The sequence below is a fragment of the Catharus ustulatus genome, chromosome 5 (assembly GCF_009819885.2).
Source record: "Catharus ustulatus isolate bCatUst1 chromosome 5, bCatUst1.pri.v2, whole genome shotgun sequence".
NCBI lineage: Eukaryota > Metazoa > Chordata > Aves > Passeriformes > Turdidae > Catharus > Catharus ustulatus.
In genome coordinates, this window is record NC_046225.1 from 57,962,856 (window position 1) to 57,984,234 (window position 21,379).

At 41.3% G+C, this 21,379-nt stretch overlaps 1 protein-coding gene across 3 annotated transcripts in view; it reads left to right on the forward strand.

The window, feature by feature from the left end:
• Positions 1-21,379, forward strand: part of PPARGC1A (PPARG coactivator 1 alpha) — a 369,209-nt gene that overhangs the window by 289,949 nt on the left and 57,881 nt on the right. Inside the window, exons 1-3 of one of the 3 annotated variants that reach the window (XM_042779265.1) lie at positions 9,225-9,736; positions 12,225-12,259; positions 13,804-13,983. In XM_042779265.1, the coding sequence (XP_042635199.1) occupies positions 9,625-9,736; positions 12,225-12,259; positions 13,804-13,983 (327 nt within the window). In that variant the 5' untranslated portion in view covers positions 9,225-9,624. Of the gene's footprint in view, positions 1-8,487; positions 8,756-9,224; positions 9,737-12,224; positions 12,260-13,803; positions 13,984-21,379 lie in introns of those variants that run through there. The other 2 variants (XM_033059896.1, XM_033059895.2) reach the window with 2 other exon arrangements.

Sequence of the window (21,379 nt, forward strand, 5' to 3'; positions counted from 1 at the left end):
CAGAGAAGACAGGCACAGCACAAGGCTCTTGAAAGCCATGAGAGGCACTGAAAGCTTGCGTTCGTGGTATGCAGCAGTATAGATATTTGAAAGGTTAGGTTCTGTCTATTTTTAGGTAGCCTTCACATTGGAACTGATCTAAAAATGAAGGGGGCATAAAAATTGCACTCTCCTGATTTATCAGAGATTTTTGACAAAATGCATTAAAAAAGGCTGTCCTCTGAATCAGAGATTTTTTTTTTCCCTGAAGTATAGCTGTGCTTCTTATTTGGAAGAGGAGTCTTTATGTTCTTGATTAAAATGCCAGTGCTGTCTATTTCACTCCAAGATCAGCATTTTCAGATTTTAGCAAAGTTAAAGAAATATGACTTTCCTACTTATTGTTTGAGAAGATTTATTCACTTGTGTAAATGAATTTTAAAAAATTGCCAAGGCCTTTTATCTCATATAAAATAAATCTGAAGATAAATGATCTTTTCCACTAACATCACCTATCATTAAAGTGGCTAAATGAAAATCAAAATGTGTTGCTATTTAGTGCCTGCTCGCCTTTTTACGGGAGATGAAATTGAGCATGTTTACTGGGCAGGAATTGTCAGCAATGCTTCGATTTATAGCATTGTCCGGGATATAAATTAACAACCACCATGTGTTTTCCCTTACTCTCCCTGGAACATGGTAGCCCTATCTCCCAAACTGTACATCTCCAGCTTGCTGTCCATGCTTCTACCCTTCCTTAAAGAAAACCTGCAAACAATCTAAAATTGTGTTGCATTGAACTGAAGTGCAAATATTTTTCCACATCCCTGTAAACTGGAGTGCATGTGAGAATGAAACAGCTGGAGGTCTACCTCCAGAAAATCCCCAGGGATGTGTCACACTCATTTCTCTATCTATGCAATCTTGCTTTAATAAATTGGTAATAATATTATGATGAATTGCTCTTTGGTGTTGGTTTGCTGTTTTTTTCAGAGGTTTTTGTTTGTTTGTTTGTTTTTTGGGTTTTTTTGCATAGCAACTTGCAACAGAAATTAAAATAATCTTCCATTCTGACAGTTTCCTATTTTTACTTGGTTCTTTGTTCCTCAGAGAGAAGGGGGAGGCTACAATGGTCAAAAGGGAAAGGTGCACTCTGATGAAGTCTCTGTTTCAGTGTGAATCCTACACAGTCCTTTCAATGCTTTTGGTTAAATGCATTGCCCTGACTTGCACTTCCACATGTGGAGTTCAAAAGAGCAGCAGCAACAAATAGTGTTTAATTGAGCCAGATTGTTGGGGAATTTTACAATAGTAGAGATCCATTAGGGACAACACAGAAATAGCAAACTTGCCTTATTTGTTGATAGCCATGAAGTAATGAAAGTACAGTTATAGCTCTTTTGGGGAGGATGCATGAGTCTTCCTGGTACCCACTTACAAAATAATATACAATCAGTGTCCCAGGGCAAAGATGATCAGCAAATACTAAATTTCTTGGGAACAAAATGTCTAAAATGGTGATAGCTGATGCAATCTATGTGCTTTATTCCTGTTGCATTCGCAGGGAAAAGCTGGAGAAGCCTGAATAGTATGAAAATTAAAAAACAAAAAGAAAAAAAAAGAAAATAAAAGGTGCAGGAGTTTCTGCTTTGAACTGTCCTGTTCCCACCTTCTGTGATAAGGTCTGATTCAAAGCCTGCCTAAATCCATTTAAAGATTTCCATTCCCTTCCAAAGGATTTAGAGCAGTCACCCTTTCCAGCTACTTTAACCACCCCCTGTTTACTTTACTACATTTTCTCCTACAGGTATTGAGGCAAGTGATTTGGATAGAATTAAATTAAATTAAATTAAAATAAAATAGTAACTCACCCATACCTTTCTGTGGCTAGTTCTGTTCCATCTCTGCTCTAGCATGCTTGGCCCTGAGTCAGAGGTGAAAGTACTGAGAAATTTCTCATCAAAAGCATCACTAGAGGAGGGTCAGCTTCTAAAGGTTTACAGCTGTGCTTTGTATAGCTAATAAGCCCTGGGCTAAATGCTTATCTTCCTTTATTTCAGTTATCTGAACTGGGGATGGAGGGAGGATGACATCTCTTGCCATTTGTGCAACTTTTTTAGATTAATATTGCAGCTCCAAGAAAAATGAATAATTGGACTTTTCAGCAGAGAGTGGAACCACGAAACCCATAGGGATTCCTCTAGCACTAGTCACTAGTTTGCATATTGTGAGTTAACTGCAATTCATGAAGGGTTCTGGCTAAAAATAACTCCAGCACTCAATTTTGGCTGGCAGGAACCACTAGTTAAGAGGTCAGTCAAAGCTGTTCCTTCAGAAGCCTTGTCTGCAGGAGGCTGTTGGCTGTTGCAATGTGGTGATCCCATCTCTGCTTGGCTTGTCCTTGGCTGACTCAGGAAAACGGGGTGCAGGGACTGTGGGGAGCTGGGGAAGGGGACCTTTGCTGCAGCCTGGGAGCTGCAGAGGCCAAGCAGTGAGTTCTGGCTGCTGCATGAGTGGAGCTATGTTCTCCACTGACAGGAGTTTCTGCAAAAGCTCACACTCTTCCACAGGCAGGCATAACCCTATAAAGCACAACTTGATCCACAAGTGTATTTTAAAAACTCACACACACTAGATGTTTTGTATGATATCTTCATTTTATTTTGTTTGCCTAAAATTTTTGCAGAGCAAATCTGTGGCCTGTGTTACTAAAACCCCATCAGATTACTACAGTCTGGAATTATTTCTGCATTATACTTGTTTTAATATGAAAAATGCCAGGAGCTAGGCCCAAGAAAAAAGGCTGACTCAGTTCCACTGAGCTCTGTCTGAAGAAAGTCGTATTTGAAGATGAGAGATGTGTTGGTAAGGCTGTCTGTCATCTCTAGTTTATTAAAAAGAATTGCTAGGAGGCACTAAAACTGTCCACTGCCTTTCCCTCTGTTCCTTCACTCAAAGGTGCTTCATTCACATCGACTTTACCACAGCGGTTTTGTGTAAAACAAGATTTGATTTTAGAGTATTTAAAGGTTACTGTTCTCTCCAGTGCTGTGCTGCAGCCTTGTGTGTGCTCCACTGCAGTTGCCTTACCAGCCATTTTAGGGAGGAGATAGCCTATGTTATGGAAATGAGAGATTTTTTCCTCCCTCCAGCTACTGCAAGCCTTGGTGGTAGAGCACGCTAACCTCTCCTGCACGGCTGTGGCAGCCAGGGCATCACAGCTCCCCTTCAGGCTGGGGGGCTCTGTCTGGGTGACTAAATGGCCAGATGGCAAAGCAAAGCCCAAATGCAGTGTGACAGCTGGGTGGCCAGCTCAGTGGAGGCTGGCAGCTTTGAAGGCTGATAGCTCCCACAAACTTCTTATGGTTGTACCAGGGGATCTTTTCTGTACCCTAAGATAACAAATCTATGGTGGTTTTTCATGGGATCATTTTCTTCAGATCCCTCTCAGAAAAAGTCAGGAAAAACTAGATTGGCATTGTATGAACAAGCCAGGGAAGAGGAGCTCCAGGGTAATTTTCTCAGGGGTTAGGGTGCAAGGTGGATGGTAATTTGCATAATGAGAAAGGTCTGGGTGGGGTGTTCCAGAGTTCTGCAGTGTTCCAAATACAAGGTGTGTTCCTGAAGCTTCCCCATGTTTCTGCCCTGTGTGGCTGAAGCTGGAGAAGACAATTGGCTGTCACTGGAAGGGCTCAGCATCCCAGCAAGGCTGGGAGTGCGAGACGAGGGGCACAACTTCTGGCAGGTGTTCCAGAACCCTGAACAGGAATGTCAGAAAACAGTTCCTTGGGTCTGATAATATCAGATATGAGCAAGTTTTGGTCTCTTCCCAGGGACTGCATGGAAGGATAAGGGGATAATAAGAACTTTATGACTTCTTTTGTTCCAAGGAAATATCAGCAGTGAGGTGAGTAAAGGAGAGATGATGAAGATCTGCAATGGTCTGCGATTTTGATGTGGTCCTGCCTGTTCTGCCAACCTGCAAGACAGTGCAAAACTGGAATCTGTCTCCTTGGCTTGCCTGGGTGTCTGTGCTCAGACAGCACCACAGCCTCCCCAGGAAATGGATGTGTTTACATGGCTCCGTTTCTCAAACATATAGAGGTCATAAATTTAAAGGTAGATACTCTTTTACAGATCAGCCCTTCTATAAACAGTAACACCCAAGTGAAAGATATTGTTCATATTCCTTTTAGCAAGCCTGACAAGCTAGATTTTCCTGCAAATCATAGCAACTGAGGGTTCTGGAGAATGCTCCAAATGTTGGTGGGAAACAAGTGACAAATATATTTTTTTATGTAATCAGCTGGAGTGGATTAGTTACTTTTGTTTCTAATAACAAGTAAGTGAAACATGCTTATAAAGAGGGTGATGTTCAGGGAGGTATAAGAAAAATTATAAGATTTCTTGTAGTGGGTACCTGTGATGATCCTGCTTCATTTGAACACTCCTGGAAGGTTTTACTACAAGTTACAAAGAGTCACATGTCTGCAAGCCTGGTAACGCTGATAATCAGGTAATCTGTGCTGGTAGTAAATTGTCATAGTCAGGTCCAGTTGCACATGAACAAGCAAGTGATTTCCCCTGGCACTCAGTGCTGTTTATTTGAGCCCTCAGTCTGTGGAGGCAGATGTGGCAAAATTCAGCCTGGTGTCAGTAATGTCACCAACGCACTGCTGTTCGGAGAAAGTTATTTTGGACTCTGGAATACACAGCTCCTCAGACAGCAGCCTGTGACCCAGAGCTGGGCCAGGAATTAGCTTGGCTTTTGAGTTTTTCAGAGAGCTGGTACAGAGCACTATCCTGGGCTTCGCCGTTAAAAAATAAAATCTCCAATCATAACTGCCCTAACAAAACTAGAGGGAGCAGATGGCTTTATTCCAATGTAGAATTACTGCACCAATGAACCCAGAAGTTCAAGGAGTTTGATTCACTGGCTTATGCTATTGAGGGTGTATTCTGGGTAGGATGAACTGGATAAATAAGGAAAAGAAGATGAGAAAGGGGGAAAAAAGAGCAAACAAATAGGATAGAAGGAACAGAGAGAATGGATTGGCGAACAAATACAGGACTGTGCAAAAATAAGAGTAAAGATTCACAGAAGGAAGATTTTTAATAAAAAATTAATAGGGTACATATACTTTATATAGAACACCATTCACGCTAACACACCTTTGGAGTGCAGTTTGCTCTTTTATATACAGCATTGGCTGATCTTTTGCTGTAAGGCCATTCAGTCTTGAAGGGTTGAGCAGAGAGGGTTGAATTGATGTAAGAACTGATTTGCAAACCTCATCTGTCTGAAACCCCAGCAGTATTTTTATGTACAAATTTGTTTGTCCTTACTCCACTGGAAAAGTAGAAAACTTTGCTGAAAATCTGGGAGTACATAGTCTTGGAGGCAAGGAAAGAATATATTTTTTCCTCAGTGCCACAATGAAGGGGCTAAGTTTTGGTCATGAGGCCTCCACAATCGTAGCTCTTTTGAGAAACCTATAGGGAAAAAAAATCTGACCCATAGCTAGAAAATGTGGGTGAAAGAGGAGGAGAAGGAGAAAAAATGATTGCTGAATTCAGGATAAAGGCAAGGACAGAGGGCTTGAAGGCTTTGGTCTTTGATTTGTATTTCCTGTTGTTGCAGGCAGCCATACCTTCCAGTCTTGTTAGAAGTGTATCAGGACTTGGGAATTAGTTTGCAAAGGTTGTTGGAAGGCTTACCAGAACTTTCTTTAATCATGGCCCTTAAAGAAGAAAAGGTAAAATCTGGAGATTGCTGAGAGCTGGTACAGACTAACCTGAAAACAGGGGAAATGCAGTGATTGAAGAGGTGGTCTGATAAAGGACATTTCAGCCTGGCAGATTGTGTCAAACAGACCCACAGACTTTGTCAGCTGAAGGAGGGTTTTCTTTGCATGTGTTTGTTATGGAACCAAATAGCGTGTGTGTATGTGCTCAGATATTGCCCCACAAAAGATGTTTGTGCAATTCTTTAGTGTTGTCAAAACAGAGGGAAGAGCATTGCTAAAGCTTCTAGGGAATGTTCAGAAGACAAAGTTTCCTTTGAGGAAGTAGCTTAGGTGCTGGCTGGGTTTCACAGGCTTCATTTGCATATGTGGAGGCTGCATCGTTTCCAAACTACACCACCACTGCAGCTGTCTTCCTCGCTTTTCTTCTCCTTGGGGCACTATGCTCAAAACCCACATTAAAACATTGGAAAAAAAGATCCTAGTGGGTAAATTTATACTATGGCTGGAGTTAGACACTTCAGTTAAAAATAAATAAAATTCTTCCCAAGCAATGTGGGACCCTTGTTGAAATCTCAGAGTATTTTGTAGTTGGAGCTTTGCTTCGCATCTCTTCCAGGTAATGCTGGAACTACTAGCAAAGTTCAAGCTATAATGTGGACAGGGTCATAGAAAAGCTCTGGAGGCTCTGTAATTATTACTTTTGGTTGCTCTGTCCATAGTGCACTAGAAAAGTTCTTCTATCTCTAAAGCTTGTATGGTGAGAGCACCACTAAGGTCACAGTTTATATTTATCAGTTAACTTGCTAATTTGAAGGGAAAGCATTGAAGTGGAAATGTAGAAAATAGAAACAACATGAGCAGGTCAAAATATCCAAAACAGCAATATGAAATGTTCCACTGTAAATACATTTCTATAAAAGGTGTGAATGAAACTTAAAAAAAAAAACCAAAAAACAGAAGATGGATTCGGCACAGTCAATGAACACAATTACAAGTAGGTATTGAAGGAGAATATTCCACCAACCATGGATCCACAGATAATAATTAATAAGAACCGACTCCACTCCAGGAAGACAAGTGCCCAGTATTATTTCATAGTTGACTGTTCAGGGGGTAGAGGTACTCACCTTTGCCACAGATCTTAATAATTTACTGCAGTTTTATCATTAAATCAGCATATAATTGGGTAGGAAAGCTTTTTTTTGGTCGTGAGAGCAAAGCAATACCACTAATTTAATTATTTGTAGGAAAGGCTTTCTGTAGTTATTTGGTATTTTGCTGTGTTTTTATTAATTAAGTAAAAACAATGCCATTTTTGTCATCAGTGCTTGATGAAAATATGACAGTGAGATGTGATTTGCAACTTGAGCTCAAGCTCGGAAAAATGTACATTTTATCAGGACTGGCAATAATGAATTACAAGGAAACCCAAATAAGCTAAGAATATATCTGAGACCTCCTACCATTTCTGAAGGTTCCAGTGTCTATGGGAAAAAGGCTATTTCAAGAATTGTACTTCTTATTTATTTTTTTTCCTCTCAGCAAAATTGCCATAGCCTTGTATAATAATTGAATTCATTTAGTCTTTAGAATACTCAAGTTTGCAAATAACAATGAAAATGAATATTTCATGACATGGAGGATGATAAGCTATAGTTTTGTAACTTTGGTAGCCCAGCACAGGGGAGCCAGAATTTATATTCCACGAGAATTTTTGCACCCAGATTATTAAAAGAACTGCAGCTTAAGACAATAAGCAGGCAGGCGGGTATAGTTAAATAAGACCTTTATTTTGGGTTTTCTTTCCTTCTTCTGGACAACAGTTTGCAGTTCAGCTTGGTACATGGAATTTGTTGTGTACGCAATGCTAAGGGGCATCACAAACCAGTTGCACCTGCAGCAGCCCCTATTGTCTGGGAAAGGCTTTGACGGGGAGACAGGTGTTAACAGCGTGTCTGGTTTTCACAGGAGAGATTTTTTTAGTGGGTTTGTTCTGAATGGACAAGCACCGGGCAGGGCTGGGAGGGTGCAGCAGTGGGGCACTGCAGGGGCGGAGGGGCCGTGGGCAGGACGGAGGAAGGAGTTCCTTGAGCAGCCCTGCTGTCTGGGGGAATGCACCGAGACACGGCAGTGCCTACGAGCAGCTCCAGGCACTGTAATGCATCTGGGAGCAGGACCAGGCTTCCCCCTCGGAGCAGGTGAGATAAGTGCAGGAACGCTTTTTATAGATGCTGAGCCCATGTCAGAGAAATGCTGGGGTGAGGGGTGTGCGGGGGGCGGGCTTGCCGATATATTTACCGTGGAAAACCTAACTTGGGTTGCAATTGTCTGTGAGAAACCATAACCTAACCGAAATTGTTGGGGAGATGCAAAATCCCCGAGTGCTGTAATGTGCTGGGAGGAGGTGTAACTTCTGCCCAACTCTGGGAGAGCCTCTCCGGAGGGAGCGGCGCCGGGGCAGCGCTGCGGGCACGGCAAAGGTGCTCCGAGCACGCAGCCTGTGCTGGGCTGGCAGCCGCTTCACTTTTTCTTTATTATTAGCACAGCCCTGCCTATTGTGCGCCGGGGTGTGGGGGGAAGACAAAGAAAGCAAGCGAAGAAATTAGAAGCGACGGGGAGGGATGGGAGCCGCGCTACGGCGGGAGCGGCGCTCCGGGGGTGTGGCTGGAAATGTGCTTTGAATCGCAGCGGGCGGCCGCGGCCGCCCAGCCCCGAGCGCGTTTCGCGAAGATTTACTTCACTTGAGGCTGGGTCTGCCCCTGGCTGACGTCACGGGCTGGAGCAGCGGCTCCAGAAGGCTGGATGAGTGACAGCCCAGCCTACTTTTTAATAGCTTTGTCATGTGACGGGGAACAGTAGTAAGACAGGTGCCTTCGGTTCACTCTCAGAGAGGGTCTCGTTGCCTGCATGAGTGTCTGCTGCCTGCCTGCCTGCCTCTGGACTGTAGTTTGCCAGCTTTCCTGCCGTCGCTCCGCAGCTGGATGGCGTGGGACATGTGCAACCAGGACTCTGTATGGAGTGATCTCGAGGTGAGCGGTGCGGCCGTGGGGCGCCGGCAGCGGCCGGGGCCGTGGGCTCGGCGCGCCGCAGGACGGCCGAGGCAGCGCACTTTGCAAACAAGTCCCTATCTTATCTTAACTCCAGTAACTTTGCTATTTTAAGGTTACTCTGCGATGCCTTGAGCAAATCAAAGCTGAGCTCCTGTCATCAGTATAGTATCTCCTGCAGTTGGAAACTATTTTCATGTGCCTCTGGCTCGCTCTCCCGTCATATGCAATATTTATGCTCTAAGATATTGATATGAATCGGTGTCTGAAGTGGCGTTTCCAGTGGCGTTTAGTGGCCTGGTTGGAAAAATGCCGTGTTTATTTAGAATAAGAATAATATTTCTTAAAAAAAAAAAAAAAAGTTATAATTAACTCGTGGCTTCATATTTTAATTCCTTGTTTCACTGTGCTCTGTCGAAGGTTTTTTCCTTGTTTATCAGCTGCAGAACACAAGCATGCACTCAGGAATGAATACCCTGTTGTTTGGCTTTAGATGCTTTTAAAAGAGATTTGTGGAAGGAGACGTTTCCCTGCTACTTGTGGTGTTGGAATCCTGACGCTGTAGCTAATGCCCCGTAGAGCAGGGTTTGCAGTCAATCTGAGTAGTCCAAGAAATGGTTAAATCCCACTGTACAGCAGAGACAACAGGATGAACCATGAGAATAGAGTTTATGCAGGACTGTGTGAACTGCTGCTGCTGCTGCCACTGCTGCTGCTGCTTGTGTAAAAATAGACGGCAATACATCAAATCCACAGCTTCTGCTGGCTACAATTCATAAAGGAAAAAAAAAAAAAGTCAAGCGGCCCCGTGGTAATCTCTGGAGTATAATGTGAGGTTTGAGGATTTCTGCATGTTTGCATTCGGCAAAATGGAGCATTACCTGAAAGTTTGGGCAACTTGCGAAGCGAGGCAAACTTTCTTTGGACCCCATGGAGAGGAATCCCGAATACAGACCTGCTCAAAGGAACTAATCCTCTGGATTCGGGCGTGGAATAAGTGCTTAAAATGCTTCCCTTGGGCAATGGGGGAGGGAAAAACAGGTTACAGGCAATGCTTTTTAAAAAATATGTTCATGCTGTAGCGAGCTACCCATCTAAAGTGAACCGTTTCCATGTTCTCCAGTAAATATTTCCTATCTCGCAGAGCATGTGTGTGGATTCTCAAGTAATTTTGTCATGTTTTAAATATTTGCAGCTTGCCATTGTATCTGCAGATTTCTGTTTGCATATTGTAATTGGTCTTATCTTGTTTTGATTTCTTGGTAAAATGGAATAGATATGGATAATTCATATGTCCTGTAGCTATTATGAGTCAAGGCAGTAAGTGGATGACTTTCTGGCTCCAAAGTCCTAATTGTTTCTGAATAGCTGGAGTATCCTGTGGGTTGTTGTCTGGCTTGTAGCATGGGTCTCAGCTACTGTAGCTTCATTTTTCCATCGTGTATTATTCTTAATGCTGCTAGGAACTGATTGAGGAACCAGCTTATATGGAAATACTGAAGATTTATTTTAATCACTAGAGTTCCTGCAGTAATTTCAAGCTACTAACTGAATAGATAATTTATGTCAATGACTTTTTCATAGTGCAGAGAGTGGAAAAAAGGAAGTAAAAAAAGAGTTTGATCTTGATATTAATTGTGTGGTGGGTAGGATTTTGCCAATGTGCTCCTGCATTGCACTTCCTGTAGCAACACTAGCGTCTGCATGCTGCTTTGGCTCAGGGGATCACTTCTACTGAGCTAAAATAACGCAGGCAGCAAGTACTGGAGGCAGCTTTCATTTTTTGAATCATTAATATTTGCTGTCAATGTAAAATGTATTATATTCTCGCTCACATAATGACAGGATGGCGTGTTGTTTAATAAAGGCCTGCATCACTGTAGCTGATCAGCGTCCCCAGTGCTTCACAGCTTAATGAAGGTGATGTACAGTAAGGTTGCAAAGATTGATAGAGAGAATCCACATGACACACATTTTGTCAAGTCTCACTTTCTTTCCTGAGTTCATCCCCTTGGCACTTTAAAAAACTTGCTAAAAAAACCACAAAGATTATATTTTCATTAATATAATTAATATGGCACAAATCCAGTCTTCTTCTTTTTTTTCTTTATTTTATTTTATTTTTTTTTAATTTACCTTCAAAGGCACAAAAAAAGACAAAAGGTTAATGGAGAATTATACTTAATTATAATGATTCATTACCATCAGTGCAGTTAAGCTAATTTACTGTTTGCGCCTGAACTAAGAGAAAAAAGGTCTGTTGGAGTGAAATAACGCACAGTAATTAGCCTTTTGTGTTTAGTGACTGCTTTATCCTCCTTAATGTTAGTGTAAAATTAGGACTATAGTTATGAAATAACTATCATATCAAATAACAGTGGGAAGACAGTAAAATGTGTGCTAGCAATGCAGGTGCACCTGTTACAGATGTATAGGCAAACAGCAAGTATCAGCGTGTCAGATGAGGACAGTTTTAGGACTTGGAGTGTTAAATCTGGCATCATCCAAAGGCCAAATATAAATTAATAACAGGAACACTTGCTGCTAATGTGTCTCAGATTAATGTGCTCTGTGTGCTCAGAAGCATAATGTCATATTCAGAAACATTGATTTTATTATCATGTCAACATTGGCAAGGCATATATACTTCATTTCAGCAGTTACATTTTTAAGTGACATTGCAGTCACTATAGGTAAATGAAAGCTGCAATAAGCAGGATTTTTTTAAATACCATTGTTTATGTTGCTTCAAAAGCCCACTGTAGGAACTTAAAAATGCAGATTACGAAAAGTAAACATGTTTAAGTAGGTGGTTCACAGGGTGAAGCTATTTTTATAAATGAAAGCAGTAACAGATCAGCAGGATACTTTAGAAGTCTATGGCATCAGTTATAAGCTACTGACCTCCAGAACACAAACCTGAGAATGATGCTGAGAATCTACCTTTTCAGTCAAAAACTAGATTATCCTTTAATGAGATCAGAGATTTCGGCCAAACATCAAAAAAGGTCATCTCTGTATTATAAGATTGCTGCCAGAAGGTTGTGTCTCGCACTAAAGAAGTGGAAACTCTAATTTTTTTATTTTTTAATTTTTTAAAATTGTCTTCCGCTCAAAATAATGGCAAAAAATTCAGATTTTAAAAAAAGTTAAGATTACTTAAGCGGGATTTTGACTTCTTATAGTTCTACAGCCCCTTAAATAATAGGAAGAAAAACAACTGCTATTTTGGAGCCTTATTTTGCAGCCTCTCAGCTTCCTTGCCCCTTGGCCTACTCTGTGATTATCTTGTAGTGTCCTGGTAGACGTAGAAGTTGTCTGGTAAATTATAGCTCACGCCAGCTGCACCGAGTCTTTGTGCCAACAGACAAAATCTTTGCTCACGGCTGCGCTGCTGCATCCAGCCCGTGCACTGCAGACGCACCGAGATTCCAGGGACAAAAACCTCAATGAAATGCACCTTCAGCAGCTCTGGCCTGCACTGTTGTAAAAGGCGGTCCTTGTGAGAGTGACATAGCCAGCATTGAGCAATTCACATCCATGGACACTGTTAGTGCCCTACAGACATCTGCCTTCAGAAAGCGGCGCTTTCTCCGTTGACTTCAGTCCAAACAGAAGTTGGGAAATCATTCAAACCACCCGGTCAACTGACAGGAGTTGAGGAGGTCCTGCTGTTGGCCATCCTTAACACACTGCTAGAAATACTCAGGGTAGATGCCCTTAGACTCAGTTGACTTTAGATGGGTTTTAACCATTCAGTGCCTGGTGCCTCTGCAGTTCCACACGTGCTTTGCAGTGTGCCCATATCGACGCGGATGTTCGGAGATGACTTACAAGGGTACGCGGTACAGTGCAGTAGGAATTGCTTAATTGAGCAGCATTGACATATGGGACTCAGCTATTTGCCAAACTGTTACTACGTGTTTTCTATAATTAGGAAATGGTTTTGGTGGATACCCTAACATTTTAATTGCTGTGTTGAAGTGGATGTATGTTACTAATTTTTTCTTCCGTAGTAGGTCAGTCAATACCCTATCTAGCTTCATACTGGCATACAAAAGGATACTTACTCCAGGTTTGTTTTTATTTATCCTCACTCCCTTCCTAAGTTGTGCAGACAAGAACATTTTGCGCTGCCGAAGAGGATTCCTGCAGACTAGACTTTGTTTACTGCCTCAACCAAAGTGTTTCACAGACCCTCTTTTAGGAATACTGAATCAGAGGCTGCTAGAAGAGGAAAATCCATTTGGTTCTCTGTGTACAGCTTCTCTCTGGGGATGTTTAGGAAACTGGATAGGATAATAGATGTGTTCACACCAAGCAGGTGAAAGGCTGTGTGAACTAATTATGCCAGTCACTGAGAGGAGAATATAGAGATATTTCAAGCTATACTTTGGATGCCAGGACCCTCATGCAAAACGGGTGGTTGTGGTTTGTGTGTCAGGAAAAGAGCACTGCAGTATTGTTAACCCCTACTTTTTCATGCCCATATGGTAGCCACCATCATGAGTGGCTGCAAGGATTACAATAAGGCTCTGTAGAAGTGAAAGTGTGACTGTCTCCAGCTTGAGCTAGCCTCCAGGGCTGAAGGCTGTAACAGGCTGTACCTCTTTAACCTGAATGTATCAGGAAATGCATGACAGACCTTGCCCAGAGGTATTCATCTGTAACTTCTACCTGCACTGGTTCACTCTGAAAAGAGAATAATGCCATGCTTTGGCCTCTGCTGTTGGATTTAAAGCTTTGAATATGATCATTGTCAGATGGTATAGGGAGAAGGAAGGTGTCCCTGGACAGAGATGTGATAGAGAAGGCAGTTTATGCCCTGCTGTTTTCTTTGCCCCTTTACATGTCCATATAGAGCTAAAAATGACCAAATACTATGTGTTTCTTTTTTCAGAAAGCAGTCCTAGTGACCCTATGCCATAGCTTAATCGAGGCTTAATTCTTACCACATGATATTAATTAATAGATTCCTGGTATTTAATGAAATTAATAACAGACTATTTCTGTGTTACTGTATCCTGCAGTGTGCTGCTCTGGTTGGCGAAGACCAGCCTCTTTGCCCAGATCTCCCCGAACTTGACCTCTCTGAACTAGATGTGAACGACCTGGATGCAGACAGCTTTCTGGGGGGACTCAAGTGGTACAGCGACCAGTCAGAGATCATCTCCAATCAGTACAGCAATGAACCCGCCAATATATTCGAGGTAAGGCAGGATGATGCAAGTGCATGTTGCAAAGTCCTTGCTTGCTTTTTTTTCTGATTTTTTTTTTAATTAGCCTGGTGGACAACAGTTTACTATTTTTCTACCATTAAGAGACAAGAAAACTGCTGGTGTGTTATGGGTTCTGACTTGTTCCTTTAATCCTCATGATCAAGACCGACCTGCGATCTGAGGGGTGTGGGGGTGAAAGCCTTAAAAGGATTTAAACGGAACTTCTGATTTTTGAGAGGAAACGGCTAAAGAGTGCCTAGAGCACACTGCCCTGTGGCGTCATGATGAGTTGCACTGTTGTCAGCTGCAGAGCAAAACAGAAGTTGAAACCTGTTTGTTGTCTTCCACTTGAATTCCTCAGCAAAAAGCAGAATACTGCACAGCAACTAGCTGATGAGTAGCTGGAACATTTCTAGTAAAGATTTTTACCCCTCAGAGCCTTACTGTGAAAGTTACTTGCACACAAATTGAGATGTCTGCAATTTGTTTATGTATAGGGGAGAGGAAGGGTGAATGTGGCAGAGAAGGCAGTGTGAGGGCTGTCAGTAGCTCAGGGACCAGCTCAGCGTTCTGATGTTTCATAAATCTCCTGGTGGAGAGCAATCTGAAAGTAAAATTCAAAGGGTGATAGAAAAAATTTAATTGTTTTCTTCCTAGTTGTGGATTGGGGGTTAGGCTGTACATGAGGATCAGGGTGTACAAGAGAAGGGTTACTGTCTCTTTGTCTTGGGTCTTCTTTCTTTTGGTGCGCAAAGCCTTCGTAATTCTCCACCTTGTGGTTTTGGGCAGCCATGCCCCTTGTAAACTCTAACCTCCTTCCCTCCTTGTTGATAGCAGAGGCCATAGATCGTTCACTGACTGGGAAATTGGACAATAAATTGATTAGCTGGCAGGAAGACCTTGTACTAAAGCAAGCTAAGGGTGCTGTTTCTCACACACCAGGTACCACAGCTCCAGGAAGTACAGCTAGCCCGCTGGTTCTGGAAAGCCCCAGATTATCGTGGTAGAATTTTAAAGGCTGGAAAAAAATATAGTAAAATGCATATATATATATATAAAATGGTATAGTAAAATGCTTCGCTAGGATGTATAAATAAAATATGAATAAAATTCTCCTTTTGTATACAGCTCTAAACCCACAGTGAAGTCTGTGATGCAGATTAATTGCTCTGGATTTAAACCAGTGTAACTGATAGCAGAAACTGGTCTTCTCTGTTTAGTTTCTGTAATTTACATCCAAGTAACTTGGAATTAATTTTATTTGAATCAAAATAGCCCTGCAGAGCCCTGTGCTTAGACCCACTTTTTTTCTTTTGTTGTATAATGTTCCACACTTTGTTTTACAAAGTTTCCAAATCCCGTCTGGTTCTTGAATTGCAGTTGTACTGCCTCAGGCAGGGTAGGGCATGTTGGTGGCAGGGAGGCAAGGGGGCAGGGTCCACATTTACAGTGACTCTGGTGGAGACTTGTTTTGCTTTTTTTTATGACTGAGGACACATATTTTTTCCACATTTGTCAAAAGCCAAATACAGAAGCATTTTCCTTTAGGAAAAATCAGTTGAAGATGCCGACTTTCAAAGTGTAAATTCCAGATAAGTAATATGATTACGTATTTACCAAATCTAAGCGTACAGATTATTCCAGTAAAACCGGTGGAAGTTGACCACCTCATCCCGTGTATTACTGCCTGTCTGCTCTGATGGCCACAGCTGCTGAGTGTAAAGTTGTCTCAGACAGGTAGTGACCATTCCCCTACACACCTTGTATAGGAAACACTTCCTGTTCTGAAAATCGAAGCGTGTTGCCAACAGCAGGACAACCAGATAGGCTGGAAGTTAACCTTACTGGGAGATGGTGACAGGGCAGCATCTCGTGGACATGTTTGGGTCTGTCTGAGGATGAGCTGTCCAGGTGGGAGATATGTCCAGGGGGATATGTGTGGAGAAACAGGGGCAGTGCAGCTGGGGGAATGAACCTACACAGCAAGTAATAGGTCAGAAATAATAGTTTGGAATATTTCAATATGCTACCTCTTTCCTAACACACAAATTCTGTTGTTTTCTTTCCTCACACTCGTTGACTTCAGCTGCAGGCTGCAGTGCTGTCTCATCACAACTTGGCCCATACTTACCTGTAGGGACAAATTGTGCCCTAATGGTATTTTACAATACCGCAGTGCAAAATTAGACTCTTTTCAGCTTCTTGGAGTGTTGCATTTACATTTCTTGGTTGCTTGGCCTAGGAAGATGGGAATGAAACAGTTACTTTCTCCTCCTGTACGTTAACCCTGTTCCCATTCTCCACTCTGCAGCTGGGGATACTTTGCACTTTTTCTTGCCTCTGCCGCTCAGTAATGTGACGACTGGGGGTGCTCAAGCTCAGAAGAAGGAGTCTTCTTCCTCCAGAGACTATCTCACATGCTCTGTGAGGGACTATTTGTTTTAGCTGAGAGAATGGAAGTTTTCCACAGTTTTGTATTTGGTAATCACTAGATTTTTCCATATTGATCCTCAATGGCTTTTTTAAAAAGGAAATAACATCTTTTTATACCTTTTTTAAAACTTTTTTCTCTCTCTTTTTATTTTGGGAGTAGTACGTTTTATTTAAACTTGAGCTTCCAGATGAGGCATTGTCATGCAAAAACAGAAATACAGCCTATTTCAGGTGGAAAGGAAGGAGCCAGAATGACAAGCAAATGATAGGAAGTACACAAGCATCATTACTTGCACAAGCTAATTGCCAAATCTAGCCTTGAATGAAACGCACTCTCCTTTGAGGTATTAATGCAATACATGTGGCAGTGAGGGACAGTATCCAAAAGCCCTTTACAAAGTTCCTGAGTGTCTTTGGTGAACTTTTTTTTAATAAAGGTTTGTATTTCATAAAGTGAATTTTCAGCCTGAAAACTCACTTGAGCTGAGCACCCACAAGCTTAGGCACTCCCAGTGGCACTGGTAGTCTCACAGAATAGAAATGATTAATAGTTACGGTAGCAACCAGGAGCCAAGTGAGATAAAGGTCCAATTAGTCTAGATAGTATGTAAGTGTTAAGTATAAATCCCTGCTCTCATCCTCTTAGGTGTGATGAGATACTGGCCTTCACTCTAGGATTAAAACACACCAGTATTTTGCAGACACACCTAATTCATCACTGCATCGTTCTGCTCACATGCCAGGGTAACTGATAGGAGTCCCAAATCAAGCCTGGACTGCCCCAGCACAGAGGCTCTTCTTACTGATGCTTGTGCTTAGCTACATTATGAATTAGGTGATTTCTTTCTATTCACAGCTTGGTCACTTGTGTTTTTCACCTAATTTTCTTTGCCTGGTGTTTGAAAAGATAAAATGAAGGAGTTCTTGCCCCTCAAGGCACTGTCTATTGACACAAGTTCATGCAAGTAACTAGTTACAAGTCACCCAAGACCAGTTATTTAGGTGGCTCACTGCACCATTCAATTTTATGATTTGTTTTTGTGGAGAACTAGACTTTAAAAAATTGTATTTGCAAAAAATTTAATTTGGCTATTTTCAGAAAATCTAAACAGTTATATTTTCATTCTCAAAGTCAATGCTATTTGAAATTGTGAACAAACATACAACTTGATGTGTTATGAGTGAGAACGCTTTTTGTTTGTGAAAACTGTTGTCCCTTGAGGCTTCTTGAAATACACTGTACCATAACATGTAAGATTCATATTTAAAATTACTTGTGGTCCATTCCTAGCATTATGGAGAGGGAAGATATCCACAGTGGGTGTTTCTCTTTGTTAGCATTTTTTGCAAATAACCCAGCTGATGGTAAGAGAAAATTCAGCCTGTAGATAGGCAATAACCTGTGTAAAGTTATAAATCTTGTACTTGGCAAAACACTTTTTTTAGTCTTTAAATAGACTTCAGAAAACCAACATTGCTTGCCCTTCTGCAGATTTGATCTATTTACATAATTCTGTGTTCCAAAGCAATGCTCACAATATATTTGATGACTTTGCTTTTAATTGTTTTATATAGGTGTATCCCAAATTACTTCTCAAGGCCATTCTGTGCCACATATTTGGAAAGCCTATAAAGATAACTGTGTTTTATTGTAGACTGCCAAAAAAGACTGTATTACAAGCAATGAGAATGTGAGGAGAGAAAGAAATACCCAACGAAATGAAGACTTGTCTTTTGCCTGGCAGCAGGGGACTGCATGGAGATAAATGATTTCTTATTTATGTGGGAGGGGTTGTATCAGGGAGATGATGAGTTTTGAGGGTAGCCCTAAACATCACCAGGGTAATTTGCATTGATTCAGATTATAAAATCCCTCATGTTCTGTGGTGCTGCCAGTCTCTTTCACCATTGCAGGTTATTCATTCAAGGTTTGCAGCCAGATTGATTAATGAATTACCAGATCTTGCGTAAAATGACTTGACCTGACTTTTAAACAACCACCAATGTTTTTTTTGTCAGTCTTGTGACTGGTGTTAATGGGTTCCAGAGAACTGAGCTTATACAGACTTTCTGTAGTGGCCTTCCCTAGCATTTTTTCCACTTTCTAATTTTCTCCAAAACTAGTAGCCCAGGGCAGGCAGTTCAAGGAGATACAATCTCAGGGAAAAAAAAAGTCATAGTAGTCAAATCCTTGATGGCTGATGCCCTTCAGTGCCAAATCAGCATGATTTATCATAGCCATCTATTCAGCACAACAGAGGCTGGAGGTGAGCTGCATGGTGTACCTCACACAATATGCATAACTAGAGCTCTGAACTTTGAAGGAAAGCCTCAGAGCTATTTGCAAAGTGCTGGTGCTTAGTGAATACTAAATTACATTTAGGAAATAGTCTACTGCTACCAGTTATACTTCATTTTTATTCTTGACACAGACACCTAAATCAGAGAACAGTAACATTTCAGAGATTATGGTAGCAGTTTGGGTATGTTCCAACACTATAATAGGATCAGAATTTTAAGGCCTTTTTTATTATTACCAATAGTCACTTAGTTTCTACTGCAGCGTACTTTGTAGGGAATTACAGCTTTTACTAAAAAGATTAAAATGCTATTATGCAAATGATTGCAGTATGTTATTATGTTTACAAATTAACATCCATGGCTCAACACACAAATTAACTAACTATTCCATCTATATTATTAAGGATTTAATAAAGTAACTGTTGATAAAAATGAGGAGCTTGGAACAGTTAATAGGAGCTGATTGTGATTTAACATAGAACTTAAACATTGTGTTTAATGTTCTAGATGGCATAATGGCAGAATAAAGCTTATCAAAGTGCTTGAAAGGACTGTGATTGTGTGCACCACATAGCAGCCTGTCTGAGGCCCCGGAGGGCATGAGCAGAATAGCTCTGGGCAGTAGCATAGAGCAAACTGGTGAATCTGGAGGCAGCACAGGACCAAGTCATATCCACATGTACTTTCCTGCTCTAATCAGTAGGCTTTTTTGAAATTCAGGTTCATGCAGATTGAATGTTTTGCATTATAAGCACCTATATATGGGTATTTGGGAACTTGTGTCCCTCTCAAATGCATTGTAATGAACTGCTCCTATGGCAAATTGGATTTCATTGCAGAGAGTATCACTGTATGGTAAAAAAGGGGAAGGCTGAATTCAGTCTGAGATGACTTCACAAACATCCCTGCAAGTTGTTATTCCTAACAGTTCATAAGAGATCGTAAAAGCAAACAGATAAGAGCTGCTGAGGTCCTAGAGAAATGAATGTACAATATGTGGTTATGGGATAGATTTAGTAGTGAAACAGACAACGTCATAGGTTTAATACAACAATAAACATAAAAGGCGAAAGATGCAGATTTGGGATAGGAAACTTTATAAGAGTGATAAAAGGTAACAATGTATCATAAAGGCTACTTGTGAAACTAGGAGAAGACCCTCATTTCCAGGGAATGAAAATAGCAGACAAAAGTGCTGGACTTTTTATATTCCTAATGGAGCAATGTCGCATTTCTTGCGTGTATGAATGCATTACCTTTACCAGTGTCTGTGACCTGACTCAGGGCTCTACATCTGCTAAATAGGAGACCAGCACAATAGCATCCTGTCTGTGTGGGATGATGTATGTAAACGATAATCTGTGATTAGCTATGCTGACATTTAAAAAGGCTCAAGCAGTAAGTGGAATTTATTTTACTCGAACCAGCTACTATGTAATTGGAAAGAGTTTATGCAAATGCTCTGTATCTAGTGTTACCAAGGTGTGCTGCTGCTCCTTTTTTCTTTCCCACTTGGACAAACTACAATGCTTTAATGCAAGAACCACCTGGCATGCTGGTTGAAACCTTCAGGCAGGAAAGAAGTCCCAAATGAGCAAAAAAACAATTGCTTTGAGAGTTTATTGTTTGATGTGTGTGGCCACCGAGCCCGTTCCCCAGGCGCGCAATCAAGAATGGGACCGATGCACTTCGCAGTGCCACCTAGAGCAGCCATGGCTTGGGATGCTCACTGTACTGCTGCTCTGCAGGGCACCTGTCCTTTCTCTAAGAGGGAAGACTAGCCCTCACCAGAACAGTAGTGAGCTAATTAGGTCATTAGACGGGTGTCTTGGCCTGTGTTAAAACCAGCCCTTGAGGACACTGTGTTACACTGTGTTCCCACTGGCTATGCAGCTAAATACGAACTGGTGTCAGCTGCCATACAAACAAAAATGTTACAGCCTCCTTTCACAGAGGTCATCTTAAATCCACTTTGGTCACAGTCACACTCCACATCTGTTTTAGTGAGATGCAGCTTCTTAAGGTGGTGTTTGGACTTCATAAGCACACAAACAACCGAGCTATAAATTGTTGCTACTGGAGTTATTTTGAATAAGTGTATACTGTTTCATATTTATAATGGTGAGGCTTCATAATATTCACAGTGAATATATAACACAGATCAGTTCAACAAGCATGAAATTGTATGTTGTCAACTTGTCACATAAATAGAGCCATATTCTAGCTTACGATAATGTTGAACTAAATATTTTCTCCCTGGAACTGCAGAGAGGGTTACAAAAATGTGGGACAGTAGCTCTGTCTTTTGTTAGAAAAACAATCCCAGACTCATTGCTAGTGGGTAGTAAATAGTTCTGATAAGATTCTTCTGGTTTTTAAATTCCCCATTGGCTTACCAACAACAACAGAAAGTTTGCCTTTCTCAGAAAAATGCTAATTGGTTAAATTAAATTTATTTCTCTTAATGGTTTTGTTTCCAGTGTAACCTCTTTTCTTTTTTTTCATTGTTGCTATTTTTGCTCAATGCATCACTGCTAATTGCTTCTAAACAGTCCATCTTAACCCTGGCATGCTGTTTCCCTGCTGCCCCATCCCACTTAACATTAACTGTCCCATGCCATTACAGAAGGATAAAATTATCACAAGTCTTCAT